Here is a 17,495-nt window from a genome sequence, read left to right on the forward strand (position 1 = left end):
TAGGGCAAGCTTGTCTTTTTCAGCTTCATGTGTCGTACTGTTGGGAGTATTTACTGTCATAAAAAAGGCCAGACGATCTTTGACTGGAAAATGACTATGAGTGGCATCATTCTCCTTCATCATCGACCCATTTTGTGCAGATGAAGATGATTCAAATATAAGGAAATATATTGCAAGAAAATATTTTAAACGTTATAAATAATAAAATATGCAAACTATGCGTCACAAAAACATTCGACAATACTCAGATTAGTGCAAGAAGAAATCATGTATGTTCCTCCATGCTTCTTCTACATGAACAAAAGAACACAATCTTTTGTTCCAAGAAAACATATTTGAAATTGAAGACGCTTTGTGCCTCGAAATCTGGAACAAAATCAATAAATTGTGACAAAAGCAATTTTAAAGAGAAACCTGCAATTGCACATTGCAAAGTGAAATGCTAATGATTTGTTTTTGAAGAAGATCATCTTCACAATTTGCCCAAATGTTCTTAATGGACGATACCTGATTCTATATTTGCTAAAATCAACTCTGTCAAAGATTAATTATCACTGCCTTCGAATTCCCACCTAAAAATTCACCTGCGAAGAGAGAGAAGCTTTTAAGTTCCAATGTAAGGACCAGCAAACAAGTCCTGTGGACATGTCAAATAAGCGTGAACTTTGGTATATGTATGCTGCTGCCTCACGAATCATACTAACAGGAAACCAATTGTGTAATAAAAACACAAAATTCAGATGAACTAACTGTGATTATTTGTCTATCATGCACATGAGAGACCATCTAACAGATGATTAGATGAGACGAGATAGGTTAAGAAACTGAGAAAACTAGACTAGTACTTTTTTCCTTGAAGCATGCTACTAGGATATTTAGATAGAGAGAGTAGATTTCCATTAAAAATAAGTATTATCAAACCAACTTTCTGAACCCTGTTGTCACTCACGAAAGATCAAATGATTGCTCAAGTTGCTCAATGTAGTGTTAACAGGATTATTTGCCTAGTTTGCAATGTAATCAGAAATAAGAAAGTACCAGATGAGCTGGACATAAGCTACAAAGTTAAGCAATGATATCAAAAGTAACATTGTTCCAAGAGAGAGTAGCAGAATAGTTCTGCATGTTCCATGACTCTGCAATGAGTTAGCAATAACATTAAGAAATTTTTCCTATCAGATCTGATACTTTTTACTAGGAAGCTTCAAAAGTATTCATCTGGCAGAAGAATATGCTGACAAGGCATTTGGACAAACTAATGCAACAATATCCAAACTTAATAGGACTTTGTCACCTGGACAGATCATTTTACTTCAAAGTACTCGTGTTGATCTGGAACTTGTAAGTACTGGTGTTGACCTTGCATCCAAAAGTATATATTTCTATAAATAGAATGATAAGATACTAGAACACATTTACCACTTCCACTAATGTAGCAATCAGGCACTAATAAAAAAAAATGGAAGCATGTCAAACAGATTGGAATGCACAACTATGAAAGGGAGTTCCCTCTAATGGTCCATCTCAACATGCTCCACCAGCGCTACCGGATCTCTAAATCCCTTGCTACATTTTGGGCAAACATCAATCGTCACTCTATTGCCACCTGCTCGAGAACTTTGCTGATGAGATCTCTCCACATGTTCAATTAAAGCAGAAACAGTTGAAAACCTTGCGCGGCATTGAACACACTGTTCCACAAGCTCACCACCACTGCTGCTTTCTGCAGTTCCACTTTTTGCCTTCTGTAAAGCTTGTGTGGTCACATTATTCACCTTCATCATGCCTGATTCGGCCGAGGCACGGATATTGGACACTGCCTTCATCAAGCTTGAACCCCACCATGAGGAACTATTTGAACTTCTATCTTGCAGTGACTTCCCCTTTTGGTTCTTATTAAACATACCTCCGAATGAGAAACCAGAATCTGGTTTCCTTGGCCCAGGACATTTGTGATCAGGCCCAAATCTATGCTTCAAACAGTGTTCTTCAGTACAATCCCTGCATCTGACCGAGTTAGATAAACTCAGTACTTCTTTGCAACCAGGGACAGGACATCGTCTTTTCTTGGTTGCTCTTTGGTAGTTTGAAGGGTCGCAGTCAGTATTAACATGTGAGTCCCAAGTTATGTTTGGGTCTTCACCAAGGACCAGACGAACTCCTTTAGCACATAGTGGGCATATTAAGACGGTCACATCATTCTGATTGGCGTTAGGGCATTGATGATTGAAATAACCCCTATGTTGCAGACAAAAAACCTGGCAATATTATAACATTGTCATAAAAACTCTGATACAAGATGGAAAAGAAACGAAAAAGAAAAGCACAAATATCAAATCGCCATGCTGAGACTGTAAGTTAAGTAAACATATAATAAGCAACAAATGGGCAAAGAAAAATGAAAATTCATTTTCTGAGATAGTTGTTTATTTGAATTTACTTGACATTCTTCATAGAATTAATTGTACACATATAGCATGAGCATAGTTGGACTCCAAACTTTCTATAGCCTCCCCATTAGAAGATATTATTTCTACGATAAGTGTGAGGCATTATTAAAATGTTTACACTATCACTTAACTAGGATGAAAGTAGTACAATTGAAAGGAGAAGATTATTGTATGACTCAAGGAATGCAATTTCGGGTACCGGAGCCATGTTGATCCATGGCCTAACCAGAATAGGTCCAAGCCAATCTACGTTGTATGCCTAAACATACTTGTGGTATCAAGTTCTATAGGGGGTGGGTGGGAAGAGAAGAGGAGGAAGAGAAGGCGGTGGAGGAAGAGGAAGAGGAAGAGAAGTCGCATGAGGAAGATTCGGAGGAGGAAGAGGAGGAAGTGTACCCAAAAAGAGTTCAGCGATGCATGATGGACGAGGGTGGATAGGTGGCAATGGATGGCAAAGGGCAAGATGCTCTATGCGTCAAGATGGAGAAGAAGGCTCACAATTTCATGATCCCTAATTGAATCGGCAGGTTTATATTTTAAAGATATGTTATCTTTAGTTGGACCAAATCAGACCGCCCGAAATGCAGATGGTCTTGCTCAGATCGATAAATACCGATCACCACAAATTGATCCAAGTAAAATTGCAAACTATGGAATGATTACTATTCCATCATGAGCCCACCGACAAGTTTAAACTTTAAAGATATATATTTTTAAATTGGATCTGACCAGATCGTCCAAAATGGGGATAGTTTATGCAATAGTTCATGCTCGGATCAAGTAAATACTGGTCCTAGGACGGACCGATCCCAACGAAATAGCAAACCATGGAACGACCACTATCCAACAAACTACAAATAGGTTATTACTAAGGTACAAGAATGGGAAATTGATTATCCAAACCTTAGGCATAATCAAGTTATTCCCTATTGTTTGCTACTTTGTAGAACAATAAATGATGTGCACTATCAACCATATTTGAGAAAGCACTAGAACAATCATTTTTGAAGAAGTCAACAAGATGACCTAAGGACACAAGAAGGAAAAAAGAAAAGTTTTACATGTAGCTTATTGCTGTAGTATAAAATATAAATAACAAAATCAGGTTGCCAAAGTGGACAAAACTCCAACCAATGGGGTAACTAGTAGAGGTTTTACAGTCTTCTCTACGGCAACAATAACAACAAAAAGACATAAAATAGAATAAAACAAAGCCATTTTTAGTCTTATCTGTGCGAATATGACTATTTTTGTTACTCAAACTTTGATAGCATAAACCACAAAGGAACGACCTTAACATGATGCCAAGGATTAATCTTATAGACTTATACATAACTAAAAGGGTCATAAAGATCTTGCATTGTTGACAAACAAGGAACCTTATGGTTTATAAGCATGCATGCCACATTTTGTTATTTAACTTCAAACTAGAGAATGCATCAGATGACTGCTGTGATAACTTTCTCTCTTCATGGGCCTAGGTCTTTCTATCTTGTGTTATTATCTCGCCAATTTCTTATCTGTGGGCATTTGCAGACCTTTCTGAACAAGCCAGTGTTACTTGGTTTTCTATCAGCCAGCAAAGCGATAGCCTTTCATTAGTCATCTAAAAGATGAGTGGCCATTGTACCATCTTATTGATGGCATGAGGATATTATTTATCAAACAAAGGTGACTCTTTTTCTAATCTCCAGAAAGTCAGTCACCTAAATCCCCTTAACAACATTACAAACACAAAGTTTGCTCTCTCACTCACTTGATTCCTCCAATCCTTTCACACCTTCAAACTATTAGTCAAAAGTAGGCTTCCTTGGCATGGTTGGGCTAGAAATTACTGCTTGATGCGTCAACGAAGCGTGTGGAATCACTGTGAGGATTCGTATCGGATATTAGAACAATGCATTAAATATTTGTCCCTGAGCACCTCATGTTCCTTTCTTGTCTATGATATATGCTCACATTTCTAAGAGTCACAAAATGATTTTTAGCATATGCTTCTAGGCTTCACTATAGCAAGAAGACAGGTCACAGCATGATGACATGGCAAAAGGGCCTAAAATGAGGCAGGAGTTTTAGATCAAATAATATACCCTTAAAAGTTGAATCCACCATTAAAGAGCAGGAAAGGCCTGAAATTGGTTATATAACCTTTGGTACATAATGTTATTCAAATCACTGGAGCATCATACAAGGAGCATATTTATAATACTAATGGGGTGGCACACGCTACCATAAATTGATTAGCTAACAGATGGACTTGGATGAAGAGTGAGTATAACTCATGACCAACTTGCATCCCATGGATCTCTACAGTAGCAAAAACAAACAGGCCGAGTGTCTCTGTCGAGATATCTGATCTGATTGGTTAGTGTATTGTTGCATTCTAATATTAAAAAAAATAAAGCAAGTGTAGCACCCCATTAAGCAAACCTTTCAACTAAAATCCCTACACTGCAGCAAGACAACATGATCTATTATGTTAACTCTTAAATTTCAGCAAATCACCATTCAAATTAAGCCCTGCCGCAAAGTTTAACATCAAGAATCCTTATCCTTGAATCAAACTAGGTATTCTTATTCCCAACGTGATAGCATACAAATTGAGTACCTGATTGCAGCGGTCGCAGGTGAAGGGCAGGAAATCGATCTGCCTGCAATCGCCAACGCTGCAATGCTTCCCGAGATGAGGGAATTCCGGCGTTCCCATCAAGAGAGTTGCGCACGGGGGAGGGTGGTTTGGTGTTGGCGGCGATGACGACGAGATAGACGGAAGGCGATCAATCGAGGAACGAAACGATTAATCTGAAAGAAGTCGAGATACAACCTTCTTCCTTCTCCCTCTCTTATAGTTCGTCCGACGCAGCTATTTGCCCTTTTCTGGTCGTCTTCAGAGTCGGCAAAAACGACCGCGTAAAGAAATAGAAAAAAATAATGCGTTTTCTGTTGAAAGCGTCCAAATATTCCGAATATATATATATATATATATATATATATATATATATATATATATATATATATAACTGCTAAAAAACTTTAAGTTAATATATATATAGATATATATATATATATAACTAATCATAAAATCCTATATTTTATATTTCTTATTTTCTATATTGAGCTTGTTATAATGGAAATCGAAATAAGTTAAACTCATTTACCTAACATATTTTAAAATTAATATTTTTTATATAATTTTATGATAATTAATTATCAAAATTTTGAGAATTTTAAAAGAATATAATTCTAACAAAAATTATATATTTTTTTAAAAAATAATACTCGATAAAAATTAAATATTTTTTCGATAAAATATCCAATTATATACATTTTTAGAATATAAAATAAAAAAAAATATTTCTCTAGAGAGACTCTTTAAGTTTTGGACTTCTACATGGAAGCCACTCCCGATTTGTACCGTAGGACAACCGTGCGCCCGTTAACGCCCGGCTTGGAAGACGACATGAGCAATTGGGCGTTTCGAACCGGTTCGCCAAAAAAACCAAACCAACTTGGTTTGCTTTGGTTTGGGAAAACACGTAATTTGACTGTTTGGAAGAAAAAAAAATGATTTTTTTTTGTTTCCATTCATAAATTAAGTTTTTTGGCGATCATTTCTTGAGTTTGTTAATCTGTGAGTGTAATCATCTGTCTCACCAGGTTTTGAATTTTTTGATTTTGGAAATATTTAATGTTTAATTAAGCATGGATTATTGGAAAGATTTGTTTGACCCAATTTATTGGCTTCACAAATGTAAATAAATTTGATATAATGTTATTTCATGTGCGAAGAAGTTATATTCTATCCGTTATGATACAACATGAATGATTGAATCAATTCATTATAATGGATTTATTTTAACTTAAGATGAGGTAATTGAAATATAGAATCATTTTGAACTATGTTGCACTCACTCAACTGAAGATAGTGTATTTGTAGTTCTGGAGTCTTAAAATTTAGATTGATTTATATTAGAAACAATGTATGTAATACCGTATCATATCGGTATTTCGAGATTGATTTGGTACGATATGGATACCCGCGTATCGAACGATACACCAGGATTTATTAAGTGATTTCCTCTTACTATAGTACTGTAGCATGATCTATCCGACCACAAGCAGAGATAATAATAGAAATAATCTCATCGTTTAAAAAATAAAAGACTATACATAGAAATAAAATAAAAAGAATATATCAAAAAAATTATTATTATTATTTAAAAAATATTGAAAAAAATAATAGTATGCTTGTCTGTTCATGAAAAGGTGCCTCCGATAATGACGCCATTAAAAAAAGTATTTCCCAGATAAATTGCATTATTATTATTATTATTATTTTATGATCGTCAATTATCTTTTTTTCTCATCTTTTGGTTGTGTCGAAGAATCTTCCGCGTGGCAATATTACCTGAGCTCAATTTGGGTCCGAACCGACCTGCCTCATGAACGGCTCTACAAACCTGAGAAGGGTTTAAAACAATTCGGGTCCGTTCTTCTCCGGGCGCGTTTATATCCAAGAGAAGCGACAGCCGCACCGTCTCGGAGAAGAGAACCGACCGTCGCCCCGGAGTCTAATACACACTCGCCCTTCATGTCTCCCGCGGTGGAGTTTCACCAGGTTAGGAAGGAGAAGCCCAACAAGAAGAGGAAGAACAGGCCGAAACCCGACGTGGGTGCGGACGCCAACAGTGTCGAAGGCCCCGTACCGGTGGCGGAAGAGGAAGAAGTCCGACACGAAGAAGAGAACGAAGATAAGTGCCACCGGGACTCGGATGAGGAGAAGGACGATGCCCGCGAAGCGAGAGACGGAGATGACGTCGGTGACGGCGCGGAGGAGACGGCTCCCTCCGCCAAGAAGAAGAAAAAGGGATTTGGGATCTTGACTTCCGAGCCCTTCTCTCGGCTCCCCCTTTCCGATCTCACCATGAAGGCCATCCAAGAGATGGGGTTTGAGAACATGACGCAGGTCACCTCTCCTCGATTGGATGCTCGAGACTTTGGTTTTTAGGATTTTTTTTTCAGTCTTTCCTTCTCTCGGAGTATTTTTATGTATTAATCTGTTTTACAATGATTTGAGAGTAGGAATCATTTGAAGCCGATGAAGTCTGACAATGTTGATTGCAGATTCAAGCTAGAGCGATACCACCTCTGTTGGCAGGGAAAGAGGTGATGGGTGCTGCCAGGACAGGTTCTGGAAAGACTCTTGCTTTCTTGATACCTGCAGTCGAGTTGCTGCATAATATCCATTTTATGCCTCGGAACGGCACTGGGGTTATCATTATCTGTCCAACAAGGGAGCTTGCCATTCAAGTAAGAATTATATTAGTTATCTAGTTGCTTAAAGTATTCTTTTCTACTCCTTATTGACTTATTTGTTACTTCTTCTTGGTACTTACATTTTGTGATGCAACTAACTTAAACTAGTTTGGTTATATAAACAGATTTATGACTACTGAGTTACAGTATCCAACTGATATCAATATAAGAAAAGAGGAATGCACCTCGACTGTTGATGCTAATTCTTCTTCTTGCTCATGGATCTTAGCTAACTGTTGAAATCATATTATGAGTAAAGACAACGAGAACTACAGTGCTTTTTGTTTGGATTGATGGTCAGAGGAAATGAACCAGAAAGATCTTTTAGCACTTGATATTTTACATACATAAACTAAATGTAATTTAATCTTGATCCATTTTCTGGGAGGCATTCCTGTTGCCGGATAGGCACTTGACAACTTTGGTAGTAAATGATGCATTTGGCATTTGGAATCTTTTTTGACATAACAATATGTTACATGACATGTGTTTTTCTCCTTTCAATAAGCAATTATCTACTCCCACTACAAGTAATCTATTGTTGAGGCCTTTTATATGAGAGTCGTGTGAAGGACTCGAAGGTCAGAAACATTGAGTTATCTTCCTGCATGATGTCCAAATAGAAAGATTTTCTAACTTCTTTTGTGATAATTATGTTGCATCTCTTGAACTCAATCTTCTGTTATCTGGGCCTAGTAAATAGGGGTTGTGTAATTAAGCCGATATCTGTATCCTTGGAGTTAAGACGTTGAAGCATTAAATATGTAGAAAACTATTTCTTGTGGGAGATTATGTTTCAAGGGACTTTCAACTGTTTCTTGATGCAACATCTACATTATATGGAGATACAGGAATTTATAAGAGATTTATGTAACTGTGTGATTGAAGTGTGTAAATGGGATGTCCATAACTTTGGTTGAAGTAGTTGGTCTTACATCATGAACAGCATTGAGTATATGATATTGCTATATTATACAATCGAGAAAAGAGAAAAGCACATTTTTTTCTTTTTCTCCATGGCAGATATGTTTTTTTTTCTTATTGCCAAATTAAGTTAATTCTTGAAACCTTGCTAATTTTTGCATTGGCGTAGTTTGCATTCAGAGTGTTTCTTAATCTACTTGTCAATCTTTGGTGTAATTCTAGGCTAGTATTTTGGTTACATTGCAGACACATGCTGTGGCGAAGGATCTTTTGAAGTACCATTCACAGACTCTTGGTTTGGTTATTGGTGGTGCTGGACGAAAAGGAGAAGCTGAGCATCTTGCTAAGGGGGTAAATTTATTGGTGGCTACACCTGGAAGGCTTTTGGACCATCTCAAAAACACCAAAGGATTCATTTACAAAAATCTGATGGTAAGTAATGTTTTTGTGTGAAAATTCTGATTTTTTTGTAGCCTATGTCTACATTTTATTCTTATATCTTGTTATTTGCATGATGCTATTGCATGTTATGTGTGATCAGACACCTGTTTGGATAAATCAAATGGGCAACAAATACTGATTTTGGTAGACCAAAGTACCCTAACCAATGATAGTCCACATGAGATGCATATACCTGGTAATTATTTAGTGGATATGCAGAATGTTGTAACATATCAGATATACCTCAGAAAGAATTGCATGAAAATATAACAACAGAAAACATGTCAAAATAAGGCATGCACACTGAGTAAAAGTGGCTGAAATTGCCATTGTATTTATTTTTTGTTGGAAGGGAAGAGAATCATATTACATCGAGTAACTAACTTCTACCCGATATGTCTTCACAAGCAAAATTGAGAAGCTCAAGTATGTAAGTTGTCAAACATGCCACAGTACCCAACATGGTCATTCTCACACCAACTACCAGTCCACTATGCAATTAGCCTCTCGAAAGTCAGATAATACCCTGAATAAGATGGAAATACATTCTAGGCAAAGCCGTCTTCCAAAGCCAAGTTACAACAGTCATGGAATTTCCCTTGACACTTGGTCTCATTAATCAAAAGACGTAGTATGCTTGTGTGCTACAATTCGAAGCCCATGCAAGCCCAGCAGCCAGCCTTTGGATACAAAAAATTACATGGATCAGAGCAAAGAGTATATCATCTTGGTAATACTGACAGTATTACCGATAGTGTTAGTAGTTTATTTATTGAATATTACCTTGTGTACCTTCGGTTAGATTGAAGTCACTCATGCTTCACATGTGCTACATTTCACTTTGTAGAAATGCATTCGCTGGAAATCAGTAATAAAAGCCATAATATAGAATAGTACCAGTCCAGAAACAGTGACAATGATGATTACTGTAGCAATAACAAGAATTTTCATAGTTGTAGTTACTAATGAAATAATAAGAGGAAGAAATGAGGAAGGATCTTGTGCTATGCCTATGAAAGAAGGAATACTTCTATAATCTAGTTAATCTTAATCTTATACTAAACTTACTTTATCGTCAGGTGGAATGACCTGTTATGATATTAATTACATGAAGTTTATCGTTTAGGATAATTTATCTCCTAGGCTCCTTGTTTTTATTTTTTTATTCTTTCTTTCTCTGTTCCTTTTTCTCATGGTCGATGATCCTGTTTCTTTGCTGGTGGCAGAAATCTGAAATGACTGTTTCTAGGTTACAGGGCTTTGTACATTTATCTATCAAGAGGGTCAGAGAACTATGTTTTCAAGAATGTGTTGTGTTTGACCTTTTCTACCCCTGAACCTGACGATAAATAGCTCTCCTTATTTTTTTCAGAAATTTTCGTTGAAGTTGTTTGAGATCATTAACTGATTGTGGTTGTATTCTTGCTGCTGGTGGCCAGATTGATAAACAGGATGAAGAAGGGGAGAAGAGGAAAGACTGAAGAAATAGAGGTGTGAGAGGACAGGATGGGAGAGGGAGGAGTGTGTAGAGATCTGCTTAACTAGTGTTCCTACTAATTTTTTCACTGTCCGTTCATCTCGTTCACTTGTCATACACCTGCTGTTTTTGATTGCTCCTAGTCTCTCACAGACTACCAGAGCTGAGCAAAGGGAAATTGGACAGTGGGTTGAGATTGGGATCAGAATTAGAAACATTTGCTTATACTCTTGAAGTCTGAACAGTAACTGAGGGATACTTTAAGTTCTGAACAGTAAATGGGGGATGAGCCTGCACGTATTGTGGCCCTAATGAGTCATGTATCTTAACAGTACATTAGTGATAAATGTTCTCTTTTGTCCATGTCTTAGAGGCCACCAAGAGGGATGATTGTTTTTGGGAGTAATAAGTGCCTGATGTAATACTCCTTGTAATCAATCATGCAGGAAACAATGTGTACCGGAAACAAAAGAATATTTCACTTGAATAATGTCAGATTTTTGTTTGTAAAACTAAAGTGGTGAAGATACATGATTCCTTTGTTTTTAAATTTTAGGACATTTTTAGTTTTAAGATAGAGGGTGGGGTTTGGTACAATGATAAGGTTGTTCCCTTTTCCACTTAAGATACCAGAGATTAGAGTCACAGAAAGAGTCTCTATATATCTAGAGGGAAGGTTGCATAAACTGATCCGACACCAAACCCACATTGATGGGAGCCTCGTCATTGGATGCTCTTTTAGTTTTTAAATGACATTTTTGCCGATCCAGATTTGTGTATACAATATGACTGATCCTATTGATCTCAATACTAATCCCAAGGTCGATTTCATTCCCAACCCTAAGCCCACAAACATTGTTATAAGGGTTACTTGATGCATGACGCTCTGACTAATTCTGATGTCCAGGGAGGATCAATGTATGTTTACCTGTTTGAGAGGCTGGTTCTGGGAGTTGAACCCTTGAGCTATATACCTTGCTAAAAATTGAAATATTTATGTTGATGTGTTGGGTGATCACCATCTTGAGGTCTGAGTCATAAATGAAGGTGTCTATCAACTATTATATCTCGATCCACAACCAATCAAACTGATATATTACTGGTATATATTGAGTGGTATACCCTCCAGTATCATTGGGAAAATAGTAAAAAACTAAATATTGGACAAGACCAACCTAAATGGTTTGGTATTGTTCACCTGTTGACCAATAAATGCCAGTCTATACTGGTCTCGCTGGTTTGAAGCCTTGCTATCAACATATCTTTGAGTGGGTCATATCAGTTTTTACCTTGTTAGTTAGTTACTTTGTGACTATAGCCAACCAGTTTGTGATCTCCCAGTTTACATCATCACTGGCATTTTTTCATCAATGGCTTATTTTCATTGTTACCCATGCATTTTGATCTTTTTCTAGCCTTTCAAGTTCTGATACTTGTGAAGTTTGCATGTTTGATCTTATCCAATAGGACCTAAACTTAAAAATATTGAAACTAAAATTTGTTCAACATTGTGAATAATTGTTTATCATGTAAATTTTCTCCAGATTTTGAAATGTTGATATTCATTTTGGCCCTTTTCCAAATATAGTTTCTTATAATTGATGAAGCTGATCGAATTTTGGAGGCTAACTTTGAGGAAGATATGAAGCAAATATTAAAGTGTTTGCCAAAGGTATGTTGGTCATTCTTATCCTAATCATTTACCTACTTTTTCTCGTTTCCGTATAGTTAAAACTTTGAAGTTAGGAGCTTTTAGTTACGGAAGTTGTTGTCTTCTCTTGCTATTATCTGTAAAATATATGGCTTTGACGAGTGGACTTTTTTCCTGAATTACTAATCCTATTACTTTATAAATAAATAATTAAATATTCTTGATTTGATTAAGAATATTGCTCTGCATAAAGCTTAGTGGTGGAAAAAGATTCCTATAACCGACGTCAAATAGTTAGAACATTATGGCTTGTTGTCATTTGATGTATTAAACCTATTGTTGCTTCTACTTCTTGTTAAAATGCCACGCCTTTATCCATTTATTTATTTTTCATTATGAGGGAATGTGCAAGCAGACAATTCAAACTCTGCTGAATATGGAAGCAACTAATATAAGCTGATGTCTGATGCTATTAGTATATGTGTTGGCATATGCCCATTGCAACAAGGGCTCTTTTTTCTTTAAATTATACTTTGAGAGGGTAATCCTCCAACTTACCGGAGAATAAACCAAATGAGGTTTGTGATAATAACTCAATAATATGATCAAGGGCTCAAATCTTACTTAATCTTTGTTGTATAGGCTGCCTATTAATGCTCACTAATTCTGACATATGTCTAATTCTCAAAAGTGTTTTGGATTTTCCTCCCATGAAACATTTTGTAATTGACTAAAATAGTGGTGAAAACTTTGCCATAAGCTTCCTCCCTCTCTTATTGTCGTGGTTGGCCTTTTTTATTGTCATAACCTGACCTGGTGGGATAACTGAATTGTTAACTTTGTCGAGTCCAAACAATTGATCAAAATGCTTAAGATAAGATTAACAGTAATACACGCATTAGACCTTTATAAGTCAATCTTAGTTTTACCCCATCTTCGATATGAGATTAATCGAGATGTTACAATCTCCCCCATATAAGGAATTGATGTTCTCGTCAAGGCCTAGCATAGTCCAGATTAAACTGTAGCATAGTGCATGCGAGACATAGTCCAGTGGTGTCTCCACGCCGTGATGTGTCCTCTTACCCTATCCACGGATAATCTTTTCCTACTCGAGCCCCTTACCATGCGCTAATACTTGATCGGCTTTGATACCAATTGTCATAACCAACCTTATGGGATAATTGGCCTGTTTACTTCATTGAACCCAAATCATCGGTCAAAATGCTCAAGCTGAAGTTTACAATATTACACTCAAAACCCTTATAACCTAATCTTAGTCTTAGCTCACTTATGATGCAAGATTAATCTGGGTGTTACAACTAGTCACTCCAAGTGATGCATCTTAACCTAGACGTTAACTTTTTAGCTTGATTGAGTGTAGACTATATCTTCCATTGTTTTTATTTTATTGTTTGCTTTAGGTGTAGATTAGACCTTTACTTTTAGAATTTTGAAGTATTTTTATTAGTATTTAGAGGTTACATGTGTCAAATAATACTTGAAAATATGAGAAGATGATATAGGATTCTTATCTCTAAAAGTTCAGTACGGGGTGATGATAAGTAGAATTGTTATCTTATAAAAAAGAAAAGTTTTAGCTTTAGGCGTCTCTAAGATTAGTTAATTCTTGCGTTATTATTTTTTTCTGACTGGAGTTCTTCCTGCTTCTAATTCCTCTTGATTTGCTTTTCTTATATACCTTTTGACTCCCTTTCTTGCTGTTTACTACTGAAATTGCTGCCCTATGCTCTGGATGCATGCATATCGGGCAGAGGTTGTTCTTTCATGGGGAAAGCCTGCTGGGAGATTCATTCTTGCTGTGCTAGGATTATTCCAGATGAGATATAATCAATAGGATGCCTTTACCACCAATATAGTCCTTGGTTAAGACCTTTTAATTTAGAAGCTTGGCCTTTGACCTAGTTGCCCTTGTTCCTTTCAATTTGAATGTTGTTCCTCGTTTTGAGAGTATTGCAATAGACTTTGTGCTTATCTTTTGCCCAGTAAATGTATAATTTGCTACTGGAGATGCTTTTTTTGTTATTGGATAATTTATGTAAATTTAATGTCTCACTGTAAACTCCTTTCGTGTTGTAATCATAGTTACTTACAAATTTAATGATTATTTGAGTTTTGCCTTGGATTTAGATTGATTCAAAGATCTCTTTGAATTTTGAGGTATTTCTGCAGTAGGATTCATCACCAACTGGAGCCGATACTAACTAGGGCTCATGAGCTATTTCTCTTGTTGGAATATGACCTTTTGGATGGCTCATTGATTTCATATGTGGAGTGATGATTACTGCCTCGATCTTGAACATCTAAAATAAAAAGATTAACAAAACAGAAGTTTTTAGCTTTAACTTAATATAGTCGGATCTAAAATATTATTTAAAGTAATTAAATAAAATTTCAATGGAAGATAACTTTTGTAAAATTATATATATAATATATATGATGATTATATGTTGTTTAGCTTTAAAATAGTTTAATTTTAAACTTAATTTAAATGTTGGACTCTGATGTAACCATGTATCTAAAATTGGAGCAATAACCATAATGGAGGCTAAGATCCATGACACATGGGATACATATCTGAATCTGACCGACATAGGCCACTACAGCGGAAGGGTCATCACTCCTATAGTAGCCACAAATTTCTCTTTTAGCCTAGCTTTAGAGCAAAGGTGGTGGAGCCTGGTGTGCTCACAGCCTACACAGTAACAATTTGACGAAGATGATGTATTATTTCACATTCTCTTACTAAAGTTCATTGTGATGAAATTACTATAGCCTAATTATTTCTTTGATCTGATGACAAAACAACAAACTCACACATGGCTTTAAATGCTGATTCAGAATTCCATTTTATCTGAGAATTGTACACTATAATGATGAATTTGATCTATAATTGGTAACATCTTGTAATTTTTTTGTTGGTGCATATATGAAATATGGATCTTATAGCAGTTCTCTGTGTTATCAATATGCAGGCAAGGCAAACTGCCCTTTTTACTGCCACCCAAACCAAGCAGGTCTGCAGTTGGCATTGAGAACTTACCATAATGATCTTTAGTTATTTGGTCTAGTCGATGAATATTATATATTATGCAGGTTGAGGAATTTGCTTGTTTGTCATTTAAGGAAAAGCCAATATATGTTGGAGTTGATGATGGGAGGTCAAAGGTAAGTTCCAGATTTTCTCATCATTGTGATACTTATGCCTGTTATACTTAGTTAAAAATTTGATGATTCTGGTTGTTCTCAGGTCACTGTTGAAGGGTTGCAGCAAGGATATTGTGTAGTTCCAAGTAACAAAAGGTTTCTGGTCTTGTATGCTTTTCTGAAGAGAAACCTTTCGAAAAAGATAATGGTCTTCTTTTCTTCCTGCAACTCAGTCAAGTACCATTCAGAACTTCTCAGATATATTCAAATTGATTGTTTTGATATCCATGGAAAGCAAAAGCAGCAGAAACGCACAGCCACTTTTTTTGACTTCTGCAAGGCACAAAAGGGTATACTACTCTGCACTGATGTAGCTGCTCGGGGACTTGATATTCCTGCGGTGGTAAGTTTCATACTTCACTTATTATGCTCTGAATTGTCTGATCCCCACACTGATTTGTAATTTGTCTGTAGGATTGGATTGTGCAATATGATCCTCCTGACGAACCAAAGGTGCGTGTTTAGGCAGATTGCACCATCATGTTTTCCTTCTAGATGTTCTAAATTTGTATTCATTTTCAGGAGTACATTCACAGGGTTGGCCGGACAGCTCGTGGGGAAGGCAGCGAAGGCAATGCTTTGCTTTTCCTATTGCCTGAAGAGGTGCAATTCCTCCTCTATTTGAAGGTACATGGCCTTGCATTAGCATTGCATTTGTTTTACTGCAGTGTTAAGATAATTAATTTGGTTGACTGTTTCTAATAGGAAGCAAAGGTACCTGTCAAGGAATACGAGTTTAATGAAAAGAAAGTGCCAAATTTGCAATCTCACCTGGTAACACTCTTATGTGACCATCTTATTGTCTAACTACTATATGCTTGTGTAGCACAGACTATGTTTCTCAATGTTATCCTGCAGGAGAAACTAGTGGGAGAAAACTACTTTCTAAGCCAGTCAGCTAAAGATGCATACAAATCCTATATTTTAGCCTACAATTCACATTCTATGAAGAATGTCTTTAATGTGCACCACCTCAATCTCAAGGTACCAATTAATTTAATGCTGATTGTATATGTTGCTACTTAGACATCTTATAAACAAGCTCCTTTGTGTGCTGATCCTAGTCAAGTCCATTTATAAATTAACATGATGGTTCCAGCATATCTTTGACTTCTCTAAGTTTAATAAGGAGCATTAAAGTCCAAATTCCTGAAAAGGTCTCATGGTTAGAGGTTTTGTGTAATATAGTTAATCCTTAAGGCTCTAATCCATTATTTTTTTGCATATTCTATAGCAAAAATTTGGTAAAATTCTAATATACTGTTGTTCATGTCTTATAGATATTTGGTCTATGGTATTGATTTTGAGGATATTTGGGCTTTTCGACAGGATGTGGCTACTTCTCTTTGCTTTGTCTCACCCCCAAAGGTGAATTTAGATCTGGAAAGCAGTGCATCCAAGTTCAGGAAGAAGACGCACAAAATTGATGGAGGCCAACACGGCATCAGTGCAAGCAACCCCTATGGGAGACAGAAGGCTGATGATCAAAGACAGTTTGCACGATACTAAAGCTGGCTGTGGGAAGATGAAGAGTTTCTGGCATCCCACAAGCTGGAGTTGTAGAAGTAGAGCTCCATTTAAGATAACTTAAAGCTAATAGATTCATTCTTGTGTAGTTTTGCATGCTACTACTGCCAAGGTATGGTTTTTGAGAAGCATCATAGTTTGGTGTAATGTTGGGGGTGCTGCATCTTTTTGCAGTGGCGGACTAACAATTGTAGTTCAAGTGAGAATCCAATGTTTTCTCGGTTGCATTATTTTTGACAACTGTAAGCAATTTTAAGAGTAGACGTGCATACAACACTAGAAGATAGAAGTCAACACCTGAGTTGCCAAATCGAGTTCTAGTATGGTATTGTATACAGCATGACTAACATTATCAAGCTATGCCTGTAGATGGATTAGTACATGTAGATAGAAGTTGCACTAGAAGATGCATGTATTAAGTAGCATTGTACTCTTCTAATTGTTATATGGGTTAAAAGTAACTCATTTAACCTGCATAATC

The 17,495-nt window shown here is 36.4% G+C and overlaps 2 protein-coding genes across 2 annotated transcripts; one reads left to right on the top strand and one right to left on the bottom strand.

Annotated features, from left to right (window-relative positions):
* Positions 1-1,327: 1,327 nt before the first annotated feature.
* LOC135616836 (zinc finger AN1 and C2H2 domain-containing stress-associated protein 16-like) lies at positions 1,328-5,353 on the bottom strand. The gene is made up of 2 exons (XM_065116506.1): positions 5,059-5,353; positions 1,328-2,258 (listed from the first exon to the last, which is right to left on the bottom strand). Exons 1-2 carry the CDS (start codon positions 5,155-5,157, stop codon positions 1,512-1,514), a joined length of 846 nt encoding a protein of 281 aa, XP_064972578.1. The 5' UTR covers positions 5,158-5,353; the 3' UTR covers positions 1,328-1,511.
* Positions 5,354-6,890: 1,537 nt separating this feature from the next.
* On the top strand, positions 6,891-17,244 carry LOC135616835 (DEAD-box ATP-dependent RNA helicase 27-like). The gene is made up of 12 exons (XM_065116505.1): positions 6,891-7,416; positions 7,575-7,760; positions 8,937-9,122; positions 12,197-12,280; positions 15,256-15,297; positions 15,377-15,448; positions 15,531-15,830; positions 15,902-15,940; positions 16,010-16,114; positions 16,193-16,261; positions 16,346-16,471; positions 16,817-17,244. Exons 1-12 carry the CDS (start codon positions 7,042-7,044, stop codon positions 16,994-16,996), a joined length of 1,764 nt encoding a protein of 587 aa, XP_064972577.1. The 5' UTR covers positions 6,891-7,041; the 3' UTR covers positions 16,997-17,244.
* The last annotated feature ends 251 nt before the right edge of the window (positions 17,245-17,495 follow it).

Source organism: Musa acuminata, chromosome BXJ2-7 (genome assembly GCF_036884655.1).
Source record: "Musa acuminata AAA Group cultivar baxijiao chromosome BXJ2-7, Cavendish_Baxijiao_AAA, whole genome shotgun sequence".
Taxonomy (NCBI): domain Eukaryota; kingdom Viridiplantae; phylum Streptophyta; class Magnoliopsida; order Zingiberales; family Musaceae; genus Musa; species Musa acuminata.

What these genes read in the sequence shown, in the direction of transcription:
- LOC135616836 (XM_065116506.1), bottom strand. Translation starts at nt 5,157, where the DNA reads ATGGGAACGCCGGAATTCCCTCATCTCGGGAAGCATTGCAGCGTTGGC. An exon ending in CCTGCGACCGCTGCAATCAG is followed by an intron (nt 2,259 to 5,058) that starts GTACTCAATTTG and finishes TAATATTGCCAG; the next exon opens with GTTTTTTGTCTGCAACATAG.
- LOC135616835 (XM_065116505.1), top strand. Translation starts at nt 7,042, where the DNA reads ATGTCTCCCGCGGTGGAGTTTCACCAGGTTAGGAAGGAGAAGCCCAAC. An exon ending in GACTTGATATTCCTGCGGTG is followed by an intron (nt 15,831 to 15,901) that starts GTAAGTTTCATA and finishes ATTTGTCTGTAG; the next exon opens with GATTGGATTGTGCAATATGA. An exon ending in CAAATTTGCAATCTCACCTG is followed by an intron (nt 16,262 to 16,345) that starts GTAACACTCTTA and finishes GTTATCCTGCAG; the next exon opens with GAGAAACTAGTGGGAGAAAA.